Source organism: Medicago sativa, chromosome 3, assembly GCF_051527215.1.
Source record: "Medicago sativa cultivar Bolivia chromosome 3, Bolivia_mono, whole genome shotgun sequence".
NCBI classification, from domain to species: Eukaryota; Viridiplantae; Streptophyta; class Magnoliopsida; order Fabales; family Fabaceae; genus Medicago; species Medicago sativa.
The window spans coordinates 15,164,288-15,182,424 of NC_140751.1; the positions used below are offsets into that span (position 1 = coordinate 15,164,288).

The window sequence follows — 18,137 nt, forward strand, 5'->3', positions numbered from 1 at the left end:
GATACGAAAGGTTCCCGCCAGTTGGAACAGGCACTATTCGTAAGGATGACCCCACGATAATAGGAGGAACCGAATCACATCGGAATGAGAGCGATCCGGAGGCCGTGTAGGTATGGGACTACATGGTTGAAGGAAGGCTTATAAGAATTGTTAGGTACTACCCATATCAACAAGATGCATCTTCTTTTCGGTAGCTCATTCCATAGGAACTCCACAGTTAAGCGTGCTTGGCTTGGAGTAGTACTAGGATGGGTGACCTTGATAAGTGTCATAAAAGTGTTAAATTCATGTTATATTTTAAGCATTTTTTGTTGCTTACTTTGCAAGTAATTGAAGGAAAAGCCGAGAAATAAGCGTTAAATGCCTTATTACGCTTTACTTATCATTACTCTATCCTTTTGTGCAGGAATAAGCCTCAACACACTGATCAAAGACCAATTCATCATGAAAAAGTGCAAAATGGCAGAAGCTGTCCAGCAAGCTTGAAGAAATGGTGCTAATAGCGTATTCTACGCTATTAGCGTGTTCAATGAAGTGTCAAGGTCCAGAGAGCTACGCTATTAGCGTATCTGGAGCGAAGCCAAGAAGAAGTCATGAAGAAATACGCTATTAGCGTGATCTACGCTATTAGCGTAAATGCTCCAGAGAACCACGCTATTAGCGTAATTTGGGCGAAGCAGGGCCCAAGGACCAACGTGGCAGAATCTCATTGGCCACCAAATAGGCCGACCTACTTCGCTAATAGCGTGGATTTCGCTATTAACGTAGGTGCAAAAGTTCAGCCCCTTTAAATAACACTTTTACTTCTCTTTCATAGATATATATTATTCCATTAGATATTTTTATAGATGCTAGGAGAGAAAATAGGGTAGAGCATATAGAGTGAGAGTGATTTTGGAAGTTGGATTCTTCTTCCTTTGTGAGATATCACAAGGTGTAATGATTCCTTCCTTTTCAATCCATCCTTGCAAGGCTTCCATGATGATGTGTAGCTAAATATCCTTTGTTGGGATGAGAGGTACTTGATCCTTGCTAACATGTAATCCTTTGATTTAAGCTTACATATGGTTCTAGCAATTTATATTCAATATTGTTGTTATTCTTGTGTTAATGCTTTCAATGAGATTCAAGATGCTTTGGACACAAACTCTTGAATCTAGAGCTAGAGTAGCAATATATCTTAGGTTAACTTACTTGACATCTTTGTTAATCTTGTGATAATCACCATAATCAAGAGTTAAATGCTTTCGGATACTTAATCAGGCTGGACACGGTCGATTAGGTTATTTGATCGACTTTGTTATCGTTTAAGGGATTTGGACACGAATGTTTAAACGATACCTTAGAGTTAATTATATCGCTTTGGACACGAAGGATAGTTTAGAATTGATTGTGATAATGTTGTTTACAAAGCTAGAATTCGTATGGATCATTAGGTTACGTGTGATGCTTGGTTAAGGAACTCCTAACAAGTTTCAAGCCTTATTAATCTCATCTTTTACTTTTTGCAATTAGTTTAGCTATTTACATTTATATTCAAACAAACAAGTACTCTTAATACTTGGAATGATAATTGATGTTAAACTGTCCTTGATATCGCACTAATCCCTGTGGAGACGATACAAATACTTATCTTGTTTGATGCTAGAAAACGACTTTCATCAAAATGGCGCCGTTGCCGGTGACTGGTGTTTAGATATCATAGATAGTACGATTGATTTATCATTTTAAGCATTCGTACATAATCCATAAATATTTTTCTTTACTTTATAGTTGTTTGTACTAACCCCTCTTTGTTAAACAAAGAAAAGTTTCTTGTTAGTTGTTTCCGTTTCAGGATCATCACCTAGACAAAATCATGGCTGATCATGGTTATAACAACTTCTACACTCCACCCGAGTATGAACCATATCAACAGCATCAGCAATATCCTTTTGAAGATGAACGAATGACCAATGTGGAAAATACTTTGAATATCTTCATGCAACAATCCATGATAAACATGCAAAATACCAACCAAAGATTGAGGAATTTATCAATTCAGTTGGAGATGATTCAAGCTCAAATCATGGATAACCAAGCCAACATTCAATCCACTCACGGAGAACATGAAAAGTCATCAAATCTGTGTGAGGAAAATGGAGAGACTGTTGAAGAAGGTGTTGATGAAAATGAGGAAGATGCAATCGTAGAGGAATGTGGTGCACCACATGAAATTGAACTTCCTCAAGAAAGGTCATTTACTGAAGAGGACAAAACTGTTGATATTGGAGAAGCAATGAAGGTGACAGAGAAACAGGAACGGTTACTTGGCAAGGAAGACTTAATGGAAGAAAAGGGGAAGAAAGTGAGCAAGGCAGAAATAGACCGGGTCATTGATGAAATTTGCGCCTTGTTCAAAACAAAGTTAAGGAGGACATGGACTCCACATCATCTGTATCTAAAGTTCATGGAATTCCTCCCGAAAAGAAGGAATACAAAGGATGATGTATTGTCCGTCTCATTTTGGCCACCCTAACGAAAAAGGCGTCAAGCTAACGATGTTAAACAAGCGCTTGTTGGGAGGCAACCCAACTTGGTAAGTTCTCTTACTGTTAAAATAATGTGTTAGCAATTTTTAAGTACTTCATTTTGTTTTAATTTGAACATTGTGGAAGTTTCCTCTATATCGCTCTTGCTTAAATCTCAAATCTCAGATGATTGATAATGATTCATAGTTGTGATTAAAGCGCAAAGCCAAGGTACAAGTTTCCAGTTTTTCTAGGTTTTTATTCGAATATGGAACGAGTACTTTGTGTAAATTTCATTTCATTTAGTTCTTCGCAATAATGTGTTTGTTGTGGACCACTTAGTTCTAGCCTAAAAGTGAGGAAACCTCAAGTGTTTGTACATATGCAAGGAGACCGGATTCATTGTTTAACTCGATTATGTTATTTTAAATCCAATAATTGTTTTGAATTGTGTGAAGGCATGGAAGTGATCAAGGCACATTTTTTGTTAATGAGTGAAACATACTTGACCACAAATAGCCTACCTTGTGAGAAGAGCGAGTATTTGCTAACCCACTTGAGCCAAATGAATCGAAGTCCTCAATTATGAACTGTCAATTCATAAGTACAATGCTTGATGAATTTGCCTTTAAACTTTTCAATATCCAGTTCATTTTTGACGCATTTTAAGACTCTGATATGTTTTTAATTGTTGAACCCTAAATTTTCATTGTTATTTTTCCTTTTGCCTTAGAGTAAGGGAACATTCAAATAAGGTGTATTTTGATTCAAGTTGGGGAGAGAAGGTAGATGTAAATCTTTTGTCAAGTATAATGGTGTAATTTTATCTTTGATCAAGACAACATGGTGTTGTAGATACATAGAATAAGTTGTCAAGATCAAAGTGCTTCATGTGTAAACACCAAGGGTTTGTAATGATTGGTAGGGAAGATTGTGGAATTTAATAGTTGATTCAAGGAATGTTCCTCTTTGTTAGGCTTTTTGATTTCAATTGCCCCACATATGACATTTCTTTTGTAGCCAAGCCAAGTTATAACCCTCAAAGACCTTTTGATCCATGTTTTTATGCCTTTTGAAATGATATTTGGATGGACACATAACATGATTGGAATGTTAACTTGATTGCTGGATGTGTGTTCATAATCCTCATTCATATGATTCCAATTGTTTATCTACTTTCATAGAAGTGTGTTAGGTGTGGTTCGTTAATAAATATATTATTGTCTTGAAATATTTGACATGAACTTTGTACTTAGGACTCATCTCATATTTTTAGTAGAATTTGAGATTAGTTGGAAACTTAGACTTGCCCGCGCATTCACTTTTAAATCATTCATCTGAAAGAGTTTTCAAAGCCTTTTGTACTTGTGTCTTGTCATTAACTTGTTTGATTTTCAAATCCTTTGTCTGAGGACAAACAAAGAGTTAAGTTGGGGAGAGTGATAAGTGTCATAAAAGTGTTAAATTCATGTTATATTTTAAGCACTTTTTGTTGCTTACTTTGCAAGTAATTGAAGGAAAAGCCGAGAAATAAGCGTTAAATGCCTTATTACGCTTTACTTATCATTACTCTATCCTTTTGTCCATGAATAAGCCTCAAGACACTGATCAAAGACCAATTCATCATGAAAAAGTGCAAAATGGCAGAAGCTGTCCAGCAAGCTTGAAGAAATGGTGCTAATAGCGTATTCTACGCTATTAGCGTGTTCAATGAAGTGTCAAGGTCCAGAGGGCTACGCTATTAGCGTATCTGGAGCGAAGCCAAGAAGAAGTCATGAAGAAATACGCTATTAGCGTGATCTACGCTATTAGCGTAAATGCTCCAGAGAACCACGCTATTAGCGTAATTTGGGCGAAGTAGGGCCCAAGGACCAACGTGGCAGAATATCATTGGCCACCAAATAGGCCGACCTACTTCGCTAATAGCGTGGATTTCGCTATTAGCGTAGGTGCAAAAGTTCAGCCCCTTTAAATAACACTTTTACTTCTCTTTCATAGATATATATTATTCCATTAGATATTTTTATAGATGCTAGGAGAGAAAATAGGGTAGAGCATATAGAGTGAGAGTGATTTTGGAAGTTGGATTCTTCTTCCTTTGTGAGATATCACAAGGTGTAATGATTCCTTCCTTTTCAATCCATCCTTGCAAGGCTTCCATGATGATGTGTAGCTAAATATCCTTTGTTGGGATGAGAGGTACTTGATCCTTGCTAACATGTAATCCTTTGATTTAAGCTTACATATGGTTCTAGCAATTTATATTCAATATTGTTGTTATTCTTGTGTTAATGCTTTCAATGAGATTCAAGATGCTTTGGACACAAACTCTTGAATCTAGAGCTAGAGTAGCAATATATCTTAGGTTAACTTACTTGACATCTTTGTTAATCTTGTGATAATCACCATAATCAAGAGTTAAATGCTTTCGGATACTTAATCAGGCTGGACACGGTCGATTAGGTTATTTGATCGACTTTGTTATCGTTTAAGGGATTTGGACACGAATGTTTAAACGATACCTTAGAGTTAATTATATCGCTTTGGACACGAAGGATAGTTTAGAATTGATTGTGATAATGTTGTTTACAAAGCTAGAATTCGTATGGATCATTAGGTTACGTGTGATGCTTGGTTAAGGAACTCCTAACAAGTTTCAAGCCTTATTAATCTCATCTTTTACTTTTTGCAATTAGTTTAGCTATTTACATTTAAATTCAAACAAACAAGTACTCTTAATACTTGGAATGATAATTGATGTTAAACTGTCCTTGATATCGCACTAATCCCTGTGGAGACGATACAAATACTTATCTTGTTTGATGCTAGAAAACGACTTTCATCAGACCTACTGGGAAGTTTCCCGGTAAGCGTGTGAGTGAGGACAAAACACGCTGAAAAGACTCGTGTTGGTTTGTGGGGTTAGTCGGCAATCCTGAAAGCAGTCTGGGATGTTACAATATGGTATCAGAGCAGACCTCTCCCAGTACGGTGTGGTTCGGGGACGAACGAGGCAGAAGCTGGTGGGCATGCAACACCCACGTCGTGGCTTTCGATATCCCGCCAGTTGGATACGAAAGGTTCCCGCCAGTTGGAACAGGCACTATCCGTAAGGATGACCCCACGATAATAGGAGGAACCGAATCACATCGGAATGAGAGCGATCCGGAGGCCGTGTAGGTATGGGACTACATGGTTGAAGGAAGGCTTATAAGAATTGTTAGGTACTACCCATATCAACAAGATGCATCTTCTTTTCGGTAGCTCATTCCATAGGAACTCCACAGTTAAGCGTGCTTGGCTTGGAGTAGTACTAGGATGGGTGACCTACCGGGAAGTTTCCCGGTAAGCGTGCGAGTGAGGACAAAACACGCTGAAAAGACTCATGTTGGTTTGTGGGGTTTGTCGGCAATCCTGAAAGCAGTCTGGGATGTTACAAAAAGTCTCCCAATTTTCTGGATAATAAATATCACAAATATATTCTCCCAATTTTCTGGATAATAAATATCACAAATATTTTTAATATTAGTAAGACACATTATTAGGAACAAAGGGCTCCAAACAATATAAAAAATTTCTTGACACATTATTAGGAACAAAAGGCCCAATTTTTTTTTGGGAGGGTGTATATAGAAAGCTTTGTTTTATATGGGGTATATATAGCAGATTGCATCAAAAAGGCCAAAACAATAGCAGACTGAAGGCCAGCTTTTCATGTCAACGTTTCGGGCCTGTTGGTATATTTTACTATATAAACCCCCAAGAAACCAATTATTACTATATGCACCCTCACCGATAATTTTTTTTAGGGCCCCCTACCGGCATGGGCCCTAGGCCGTCGCACTCCCGGCCTAATACGAAAGAATTCGCCTAATTCATAATGGTTGAATTTGATATATTAGCTGGATGTGGAGTTTTAATAGAATTTCTGAAACTATTAGAAAGTTAATGTACTAAATGATAATAGAATTACACCGTCATTCCAACTAAGTTGTCATCCCGAGGAACCTCTATCCTATGCCGCTAAACTCAAATTTTTATTAAAAAAGGGGAAAATGAAAGTATATACAAAGAGGGGGACTAGACCAAAACCCTCAGAAACAAAATGCAAGAAATAAAAACAACAGAGTAAGGAAATATGTAATTAGGCAGACCACATTTGTCCCGAAAGAAATCCAAACACAACTCAGACGGTAACTCAAAGCGCCCATAAATTCAAAATCAAGGGACTTCTTTCATTGACACAAAACTTCGAAATACCAATACTCTTCCAAAACCAAGATGAAATTTGTGACACATCAATCATAGGTTCCGCAATAAATAATAACAAAGGTGTATGAGGCAAAAATAAATTCATTATAGTAACTCTGGTGTCGAAGTTACCAATTCCTCGAACATTCCAGAAAAATATAATCATTGGGCAGGCGGCGAAGATTCACCCATGGAGCGGGCACGGTAAGGCGACTTCCCATCGAATTGGTGCTTCTTCAACATCTGTTTTTGCTTTTTAGACAAGACCAAAACAAATGGAGTTTCTGCTGAGTGCCGATCATACTCTTTGATCCTGTGTCAGAGATCCAAATCTTGTTGAATATGTGGGTTACTATGTTGCATGCCAGCAACACGAGCAATCAAGGAGCTAACAGTTGCATCCAAGGCCGGACATGTTGCTGAACCGTGCCCAACCTGTTGCACCATGGCCGAGACATCATCATCAAGGGCTGTTTTAAAAATTTTGAGGTAGGTCTACTAAAGCTACTGTCATGTCTGTAATAGTATTGATAGGCACATCACTTTCATCTGTAATCAAGGCCGAGGAATCTACATTAACCACTTCATGCACGTCAACGTGCTCATCCCAATGCCAAAGCGTCGCGGAAACAACCAGAACTTGTGTAACGCTTGCGTCCATAGTAACCGGGATCATTCCCTCCACTTCACATAAATGCACGTCATCGTGCGCTTCAACAATCACTAATTCCAACACAAGCATGTCCGAATGGGGCAAGGCACATTGAGGAATTTCGTCCATCATGTTTTGCAACGCAAAACTAAAAGAATTGGTTTAATTATGATGTGTTTATGGCAATAATCATATAGGAGGGAATTTGAAACTATGGTAATAATTTGAAATTGAATATGTGAATAAGACTATATATTAATATTATTATTATATGAGAGTTTAAGTAGAATATGTGAAACTATGGTAATAATAAAACTATCAACTTTGTTGTATTTTCACGTTTGTAGACCATCTACATTTGTGTCCTACATTCGAGGTGTATGATATGTGAATTAAAAGAGAAATGCTAGGGACAGTTGCTTGTACACTCTCTCTTAAACACTTGCTCTTTCATTGGTCCACAAAGCTTTATTAATTCGGTTGTTACTTGTTTACCTGCTGTACCTGTTGATCTACTTCTTATATAAGACAAAACACTCATTTTTTATTTATTTATTTTATCCGAAACACACTAGCATTTCCATAAAAAGTCAAAACACTCATTTATACTTCATCTCTCCAAAACACACCTACCATCCTCCATACTCATATATAGTATATACTTGCAGGAAAATTGAAATCACACACTCTTACTTCTCACTTTCACTATAATTGAAATCGATAGCATCCAACAAAAACTAATTATCATTTATTCACTTTCATAGATATGCTATCAATTATTTTTAAAGGCTGCTTATATAGTGCAGAAAAAATGAACAAGTATAAAAGGAAATTCATACTGTCATACACCTGAAGCAAATCCTGCAAAACAATTATAAGCTTACTGATATGCTAAAGGGAGTAACATAGTCAACAATTATAAGATTTATAGAATATCAAAATTATAACCATACTGCCATACACTTGAAGCAAATGGAACAAGTATGAAATTAACTAAAAAGTTTCATAGAGACATAATTGATACTGATACAAAAACATTTATCAAATTAGGAGTTCAATCCTTTTACACAACAAATTCAGCAATCAAGTTAAACAAATGTCATGTCCTTTAACTTGTATGACTCTACTTCCTTGCCTGAAAATTGAGAAATAAAAATGAGAGAGATAATTAGTTGGTTACTCAAATGCAACTCTAGAATAAACATGCATCAAGTTCAATATTGAAATCTCATACCACTTTTGTTGATGTAGCAACTGCTTCATCATTGATAGTATCAGAGGATATCACTGCTTCTTTTTCAACAAATGCAGACTTCATTTTCACATAACCACATCACAAAAACAACAATGAGAAATCATCTTAAATATGAATATTTTAAGAAAGTTTAGTGAAATGAAAATCACAGCAAAGCAATAAATTCTAACCTTTTTGACTTTGCCACTGCTTGTTCTCTTACGACCTCTCTCAATCCCACTCTTGATTCTTTTCGGAGCTCCTTTTGTGTTTGCTGGTTTAGGATCAAGTAATTTCTTGTCAAGTAAAATTTTCTTCCCTACATTTCCTCTGCTACTTTTCATCGATTGATTAATGATTGCACAATGTTTCAAGGCCTCCTCCATTGATTGACATGCAAAGTTACAACTCTCCTTGCTTAATGATCCTTCTTCCAACAATTGAATGGCCTTTTCATATAACATATCATATCTATCCTTATTGGAACACATATCTTCATTCGTCTTTCTTTTATGGTGCAAACTTCTAATATCCTTTGTCCATCTTCTCAGTATATAGTTTGATGGAACAGCAAAGACACCAATAAATTGGAAGGCCATCAATGAATGTCGACAAAGATAACCATTATACTGAAACAAGCGACATATACAAGAAATTTCCGCTTTTGATGCATCCCACTCTACAACGAACTCTTCTTTCTTCTCAAAGTCGTATATTGTAAAAGAAGTGAGATGATTATCTTCATCCCTTTGCATAAGATGACATCCAGACAATCCCATCACTTCAACTTGAAATTTTTTGAACACTTCATGTGTATAAACCATTGACATTTGCTTTTCAAAAGGTGATGGAGTCTTAAGAACGGGTTGCTTGTGCCATGTATTAAAATCAGCTTGCTTCTCTGCTACTTCTCTATCCTCCAGAGCAACTTTATATTTTTCAACAAATTCCTTCAAAGTAGTTTTCTTACTCTCTACTTCCTTCAAAGTAGTTCTCTGCTTCTTCTTCCTCTTGATGAATTTGTAGATAAACACATATATCCACTTTCTGATAATTGAGAAATTGAAGAAAAAGCCAATGATTTTTTATTTTATTTTTTATAAATGGACAAATCACTTTGTAAAGGAAAATGGTGGGAGTAGCAGCTCTGAACTTGCAGCAGAGTTTACTTAGCGCCAATTTAGCTAGGCGCCAAAACGTTTGAGGTTCCAATAAAAAATAAATAAAAAACAATTAAATGTTTTCTGTTTTCAAGAGCCGTGATTGAATTCTAAAAAAAAAAGAGCCTGTAATTGAAAAAAGTTAATGAAAAGGAAGGTGAGGTGGACCAATGAAAGAGCAAGTGTTTAAGAGAGAGTGTAAAAGCAACTGTCCCTAGCATTTCTCGAATTAAAATAAGAAAATTATAATAAAATCTAATTGATGCAAAATGTAAATTTACACACAAAATATAAACATACATATTTACTTTCAAATAATTTAAACTGAAAACTATAAGACGTTACAAAAGTTTAACTTACACAAAAACAATCTCAAAAATAAATATTTTAATCTAATACAAATGTCAGAATGGTGAGGCAACCAAGACAATCTCATTAGGCTCATAATAACTTCTTTTGATGTTCTCGTAATTGTTCTATAATTGGTATTTTGTTTGGGATTCGACCTTTTTGCATTACTTTGTATTTTGATGTTTTAAGGAAGATTTGGAAACATCAACAGAACCGAAAGCATATCATACGAGCAAAAGATAAAATAATTGGAGGTTGGTAATCGCGAAGAGATGGTTTATTGCTAAGAAAATACCGGGTTCTTGTTTACATTATGAATGATATTCAAACCCTCTTCTTTGTTGAAATTATTGATGTAGGGTGTTTGTTTTTTGCATGATGAATGTAATTTGTACTTTTCCCCTCCTTATATATAGGTTTAGTCCTCTTTATCTAATAAATTTTTCATTTTAAAGAAAAATGAATTGGAGGAAGATCAATCTTAGTTTTTGATATGGTACTTAATTAATTTCAAAACATTTTTTGAACAAGTAATTTCAAAACATTTTATTTACAACAATTCATACATATAATTCAAATTCATCGTAGGTATACGAGAAATTGAAAAAAGAGTTAAATATATTTTTGGTCCATACAATATGAAGATTTTTTTAATGGCTTGGGACCTGAGAGTGTGCTCCTCCTCGAGGTCTCAGGTTCGATTCTCACTGGTGTTAATTTAGGTGGGCTAATTTAGTGTTAATTTAGGTGGGCTAATTTAGCTTCTTCAAAAAAAAAATGAAGATTTTTTATTAGCTTCTTCAAAAAAAAATGAAGATTTTTTAAGTTTAGTTCTTGCTTAATTTAATAATATTTTTCTCACTGGTGTTAATTTAGGTGGGCTAATTTAGCTTCTTCAAAAAAAAAATGAAGATTTTTTAAGTTTAGTTCTTGCTTAATTTAATATTAGCTTCTTCAAAAAAAAATGAAGATTTTTTATTAGCTTCTTCAAAAAAAAAAGATTTTTTAAGTTTAGTTCTTGCTTAATTTAATAATATTTTTCTCACTGGTGTTAATTTAGGTGGGCTAATTTAGCTTCTTCAAAAAAAAAATGAAGATTTTTTAAGTTTAGTTCTTGCTTAATTTAATAATATTTTTTAGTTCCTAAAAAATCTAGACACACAATTTTAGTCTATTTTAAACAGACCAAAGAAAACATGAAGTAAGCACCTTAAGTTTTTGGAAATGTTAAAACTTAGTTTTGAGCTACGACAAAGTCATTACTTTCAGCTTATCAAAAACATGATGAATCAAACCCTCCAAATAAAAAGTTTATGATAAAAGTAAATAAATTCTAGACCTAAAAATTAAATTTGAAGTTTTTTTTTTATGGAGGAACTTTTTATAATGTTATAAAGTTGTCTTAAAAAATAGGTCAAATACCTCCCTAGGTCCCTTAAGTTTCACGTTTGTTTCAGATAGGTCCTTTAAGTTTCTAAGGCGACCACCGAAGGCGGCATCCCATAAGTGAATATGCAACCAACGGTGGTCACGATTTATGTTTCTCTTTACATACTCTTTTGTTTATGTTTAGAATAACATTAGTAGCTAATTTCCTAGGATTATGTCATGTAGATTACCTTTTTTGTAACATGTAATCAATTGGTACCTTAAACATCTATTAAAATGAGACGGAGGAAGAACGATGTTATAAGTATATAGTAGGATACCACACTCTATTCCAACAAGAGAAGTATGGTTGATTAATTATTTAAAAACAATCAATTATAGATTAAAAAAAAAAACCTATTATCTGATGCAAGAATGACTAATTAACTAAAGGGTTCAATCCCACTGCAATCAATTACTTAGTTATAGATTAGTTGTAATATAATCAATTCAAGATCATACGATTTAGGACAACCCGTAAGTCAATCAAGAAAGAGAAAGATAAATAAATGATTATTATTTTAGTAAAATCAAATGAGTAAACCTAAGTATAGAAGAATTCTCATAAACAAATCTCAACACTAAGTTGTTTGTGATTCGTCAACTCACCGATGATCGCATAGAACGAGCGAGCCACAATTGAAATACAAGAATCAATGATCTTTTTCATCCTTTGTTTGCATCACCGGAGAAGGACTAAGAGTCGTTCCTTTTGGAGGACGACCAAACTTCCTTTTCTCCGCCACATGACTATTGACTTTGATCAACCGAGTGTTCTTAGAAATGCTAACTTCTCTGATTTCCAAAATTACAATTTTTTTAATCAGTTGCTGCTTTTGATGTTGTTCCATCATACTTAATTCTAATAGAATGAATGGACGAAGAGAATTAAAGAATCGAAGAAAATGAGTTGAATTCAGAGATAGAAATATATAGAAAGAGAGAAACCCTAAGAATTGGACTCAGTGCTGATGATATAACAAGATGTTCTTCTTTTATTCTTGTTTCTTTCCTTCTATTTTACACCCTTTTATTTATTCGAGTCAAATTTTTTACTTATATTATAACTTTTCTTTTGAAGAAAAAAATCTGGTCAAAAAGAAAATAAATCGGATTTTTTTTTTGGGTACAAAAAAGAGGGCAGAGCCCAAATTGGATTTATTTTATAACTTTGTTCTTTTTACCTTTTCTAACAAATATAATTTTTAAGTTACGCACGGTGAAAAGAAAAAGTTTTTAATTACTTTATTTGTTCTAAAATTAATGTCATTGATAAATTCACAAGAAATTTTAAATTCAAAATTAAAAAATATTAATGAAATGGGTTAAACTAAGTACAACTCATCGTTAATGTTGATAGCTTGTCAAATAACAGTTTTAACATTATTTAGGAGCTGTTTTAGTCTTTTTAGCATAGTATCATTTGTTTTAGTCGAGTTTTTGTAAATAAATCTAACATAGTATCATTTGTTTTAGTTGAGTTTTTGTAAATAAATCGATTGGTACACATGAAGGAGCAAAATCAAGAAGAATATGCTTAGAACATGACAATTCACCGAAACCAGACAACTTCTTGGTCATGCTATACTTTTTACAAGATTATCAAAGTATTTTCGTAAGGTATAGTCACTAGGACGTTTCAGTGAAGCGAAATAAGACAAGGCTTGAAGAATTTCAAAGAAGTTAGTCTCTGGAATAAGCGTGATGCATGCTAGAAGCCATGCGTTGTACAATCATAAGTAAACTAGAGATGGATAGCTACAATCATGATTGTTGATGTAGGTTAGCTGGAAATTTAACCCAGATTTGTTGTTGTTTTGGACAGGGAAGAAGAAGAAAGGGAAGAGGAAGAATAGAACTGGGTTTTGGAGAGGGAAGAAGAAGGAAGGGGTAGAATGGTCATTTAGCCATGTTCTCAAGTGATTGGCCAAACCTGGACTGCCACGTGTGCAGAGTTAACGTTTTTTTTTTCAAAAAGTTAACGGAAAGGACCAACTAAGTAAACGGAAGAGGACTTACAGGTCCAAATCGACACATTTAATAGTTAAGGGACTGAAGTGAGAAGAAAAAACAAGTTAAGGGACCTGGGGATATATTAAGCCTTTTACAATATTATCAAAGTATTTTCGTAAGGTATAGTCACTAGGACGTTTCCGTGAAGCGAAATAAGACAAGGCTTGAAGAATTTCAAAGAAGTTAGTCTCTGGAATAAGCGTGATGCATGCTAGAAGCCATGCGTTGTACAATCATAAGTAAACTAGAGATGGATAGCTACTACCCATGACATGATGCATGCTAAGAGCCACACATTGTGCCATAAAACAAGAAAGCATGGAGGATCACTATTGTCTAAGATGTGATGCACATGAGCTTGTGTGCATTGTGCAATAGTTGTTCCAGAAAATTATTGGTTTACTTGACTAAAAAAAGAAAGGCCTTGACTCACTTGAAAAACACGTTCTAACGACAAAGAAAAAGCAAAATAGTGTTTTGTGAAGGCGACCAGTGATCGAAGGCATCCCATAAGTGAGGATGCGACCAACGGTGTCTTTACAAACTCTTTTGTTTATGTTTAGAATAACATTAGTAGCTAATTTCCTAGGATTATGTCATGTGGATTACCTTTTTTGTAACATGTAATCAGTTAGTACTTCTAAATACGATTATTGTATTTGGTTTTATTTGATTATAACTTATCCTTATAATGCTTCTTATGCATCTACGAATGTAGTTTACATATGAATTGGCGACACTAAAGTCCATTCCCATTTCATGTTATTTCCATTTTACTTCTGTGTCGTCAGTCCACTCACCATATCAGATCAAAGCCACCACGTCCCCAATTCTTAGGGTCTCTCTCTCTCTCTCTCTCTCTCTCTCTCTCTCTCTCTCTCTCTAAATTCAACTAACTTTCTTCATTTTATTTTATTCTCTTCATCCATTTATTCAATTATAATTGAGCATGATGGAACAACAACAATAACAACTGATTATCCAATGATAATTCTGACATCCAAATATGTTAGGGATTCCAAGAGCACTAAGATGATTGGAGACCTTTTTCGTCCGCTGAAAGGAACGACTCTTTGTACCTTGTCGTTGGTATAGATGAAGGATAAAGATGATGTCTTTTCATTTGCTTCAACGGTGGCTCTTAGCATATGTGTCCTACAACAATATGTCGCCTTTTTGCTATATGTATCTCACCGACTTGAAAGTTAGCTTGGTTATAAGCATCATTCACTATTGAATCTTGCGGCATGCTAATGTATCCTATGTGCTTCAACCGATTGTACCATAGAAAGACCAAAAGAAGCCATGGAAGTTGGCATTTCAATGTTTGCAAAGGCTCACTCGGCCGGGAGTGTCCTGACTTTCGGGTAGCTAAAGATGACGGTTGTTCCATAATGCTAAGACTCTAGACCTCAGGTGCATATGACATACATAGTCCTAGCTTGGAGAACTGAATTTTTAGTTGTAAAGGGCATGTTGTCCCTAGGCATGTCAATGGGGCGGGGTGGACAAGTTTTACCCTCCTCATCCCCATCCCAGATTCCCATATACTTATAACCGTTGCCCTATCAATACCCAATGGGATGAGAAATTGAATCGCATTCCCGTCCCCGCGGGTTTTGGTATCCCCACCCCATCGGGTGTCCCATGTTCGGCTTCAATCTCCTCTCCTCGACATGATTCGCTGACAGTGTCATTTGTACGCACTTCCGCTAGAGATCAGGTCTTCTCCCTCATTCCTCGAAGAAATTAATAGTGTTGAGAGCAGAGATCGAATGTTTATTTATTTTTTGTTCAAATAACCTGGTGGTTAAAATTCACTTTTTTAAGGTGAATAAGTGGGAAATCTGGGGTTTAAATCCCTACATACTCCAACATTACTACTACAGTCCTATGTGCTTCAATCGTTTGTGAAACGCACCGTTTCATTAAAACATTATCAAAACAAAAAAAAATTAAATTAATTAAATAACTATAAAATGGAAACACAGGAAGCTTCTACACACATATTTCCTTATATTAATTTTCTTTTCCCATTCTACTTCACTCTCGTCCCTTCTCTCCCTGTGAAGAATCATCAAATTACTTCCACAAATCAATTACCCATAAGAAATATTATGCATCTAAGCAAGCTATTTCATAGTACAAGCTCTATTTGGTGGAATTTTGGGATTAGAGTTTGTGCTTTGGGAAAAAAGAGGAATACCAACATTGTGAAAGTTGCTCATTGAGACTTTTTGGAGGTATATTTATCAACATACAACTCAATTAGTGCATATTTAGACATGAGTAGTGGTTAGAAATTAATTTTTGAGATTAGAGTAGATGATATGGGGATTTTATGGTTAACTATAGTTAGAGAAGTAGTAAAGTAGTAGAATGAGTTTTTTTTTTCTTTTCACTTAGGTCAAAGAATGAGTTTCTAATTCATGAGAAAATATTATTGATGCTCATATATGACGCCGAACGCTTCACATGCTTCTTCAGGAGTGGTTAGAGAGCAAACTTAGTTGATTCGTCGTAACTATGAGTTGATAACGATCATTATCACATATTTTCACTATTAATATTCTTGATATTTTGATGATTTTCTATGTTAAAGTGTTTATAAAAATGGGGAACGCACCTTTTGAACATTTTTCTCGTCATCATTATTTATTTCAAAGTCATCGATATATACTCTATTTGACACTACTTATGATTTATAAATTATTGTGTTTGAAACGGATATTTGATTGCACATATTTTGTGCACTAGTTTTGATATGTTTTGGAAAGATACCTTATGATAATTTGTAGTTTTGATATGTTCATGAACTAGTTTTGATATGTTTTAAAGAATGGTTTTGACAATTGTGTTTTTCGAAGATTTTTTGTACTCGATTTGGATTGGATTTGGTTTTACTTTTGATTATAAGTAATAGATGTTCAATTGAGTTTTGGTGGTACACATTTTGACATAAGTTTCAATATGTTGTGAAATATGGTTTTAGAGACATTTTGAGAATTTTGTTTTGAGAAAAATCATTATTATTTACGACGACCTAGGTGTACCTAGTATGTGATTTCAATTAGGTGAAGTTACTCCGTTAGATGGAGCCGCCCCTATGGAAAGGCTGCCATTAGGAGGAGAGGGCTATCAATGGGAGGTAAACTCCCTAATTGAAAATGTTTTACACTTTGTTTTGAATCGAGAGAAAAGAGCTATCCGTTAGATGGAGTCGCCCCTATGGAAATGCCACCAATAGGAGGAGAGGGCTATCAACGAGATGAAGCTAGTTCTCGATTCACCCATTTTGATATTTTTACTAAAATTGGATTTTTATACTTCTTTGAAGTTGATTATTTTGATTTCATTTCATTAAATCCGATTTCTATATTCTATTTGGATTTGATTATTTCGATTCCTTTTCATTATGCGTAATTTCTATATTTTCTTTAAAGTTGTGGATTTGGGTCACCTTTTTACGACATTGGGATTTTGATATAGTCTTATTTGGTTTGATAAGTTTACAAAGTTTTTCTGAATTTTCATGGTACACTTGATTATGAGTTTATTATATTTTTATATGGTTACTAGCTTTGCAAATTAATATTAGATTTGAGAAAATTAAATAATCGTGCTCTTGGGTGTTTCCCTTCTAGTTGGTGATGGTCGTTGTCTCCTCACTAAGTCTTTGTGACTTACCCCTTCTTCTTAATTTTTTTTTTTCAGAATCAAAGTCAAGTGCGTAGAAAGCTTGTAGCAGAGTTAAAGATCTATCAATGTCATTCTTTTGGTAGGTTTCCTATATGTATAAACTGAATGGTCGATGTATCTGCAACTATTGGTAGTCTAGAAATGTTTTGTTTTGAATTGTACAAACACCTAGTTATGTCACTTTGAGATTCTGCTGATAATACAAGTATACAGAGACAATATTCATATCTTGGAAAGTATTCAAAATACAGTCACAGAGGATACTCTGTCGAAATTTCAGTGGATATCATTTTAAGTGAAAGTCAATTTGAAAATTATTTAAATTATAGAGCATGTTTGGCCCTACTTATTTTCCACTTCTCTTCTACTTCTAAGGAGAAGTGGGGCCAAACACAATTTTAATTAAGCTCTTAATAAAATAAGTGACTTTTTTACCATGAAGGAAATCCAATAGAAGTCACTTTGAAAATAAGTTATGAAAGTGAGCTTTGAAACAACTTTTCGGAGGTGTAATTTGCTTCTCCAGCTTCGATTCCCGCACAGGCCACCATGTTCCTTTTTTTAATTATTTTTTTTGGTAAAATAGCGCCAATCCTTTTTTCCCTTTTGAGGAAACCGCCAAAACCACATAAACCTAGGGATATATATCTGTTCCATTTCAGTGCTTTCTGCCACACCTCTCTTGCTGCCGCCGCTGAGCTTGGTGCAGGTACATCATTTCTATATTTTATTCTTTTTATTTAAATAGATCTTATCTTACTAGTTTATTTTTTGTCCTTTTGTTGCTTTCCTTTCCTTGTGTCTTTTATATGATATATGTATTGTTTTTATACTTTAGT

General features: G+C 34.7%; 3 protein-coding genes across 4 annotated transcripts in view; 1 reads left to right on the top strand and 2 right to left on the bottom strand.

Annotated features, from left to right (window-relative positions):
- Positions 1–18,137, bottom strand: part of LOC146936019 (uncharacterized) — a 61,849-nt gene that overhangs the window by 25,494 nt on the left and 18,218 nt on the right. The window lies entirely within an intron of this gene.
- On the top strand, positions 1,846–2,522 carry LOC146936021 (uncharacterized). Its single transcript, XM_085757663.1, has one exon. The coding sequence runs from the start codon at positions 1,859–1,861 to the stop codon at positions 2,516–2,518; it is 660 nt and encodes a 219-aa protein (XP_085613789.1). The 5' UTR covers positions 1,846–1,858; the 3' UTR covers positions 2,519–2,522.
- On the bottom strand, positions 8,403–15,146 carry LOC146936022 (protein FAR1-RELATED SEQUENCE 4-like). The gene is made up of 4 exons (XM_085757359.1): positions 15,031–15,146; positions 8,839–9,694; positions 8,648–8,725; positions 8,403–8,548 (listed from the first exon to the last, which is right to left on the bottom strand). The coding sequence occupies exons 1-4, from the start codon at positions 15,144–15,146 to the stop codon at positions 8,537–8,539; spliced, it is 1,062 nt and encodes a 353-aa protein (XP_085613485.1). The 3' UTR covers positions 8,403–8,536.

Excerpts from the sequence above, each read along its gene's own strand:
- LOC146936021 (XM_085757663.1), top strand. The coding sequence starts at position 1,859 with ATGGCTGATCATGGTTATAACAACTTCTACACTCCACCCGAGTATGAA.
- LOC146936022 (XM_085757359.1), bottom strand. The coding sequence starts at position 15,146 with ATGGGAATCTGGGATGGGGATGAGGAGGGTAAAACTTGTCCACCCCGC. Across the intron at positions 9,695-15,030 it reads GTTCTCCAAGCTAGGACTAT|AAAGTGGATATATGTGTTTA; the intron begins GTATGTCATATG and ends CTCAATTATCAG. Across the intron at positions 8,726-8,838 it reads GCAGTGGCAAAGTCAAAAAG|TCTGCATTTGTTGAAAAAGA; the intron begins GTTAGAATTTAT and ends GTGAAAATGAAG.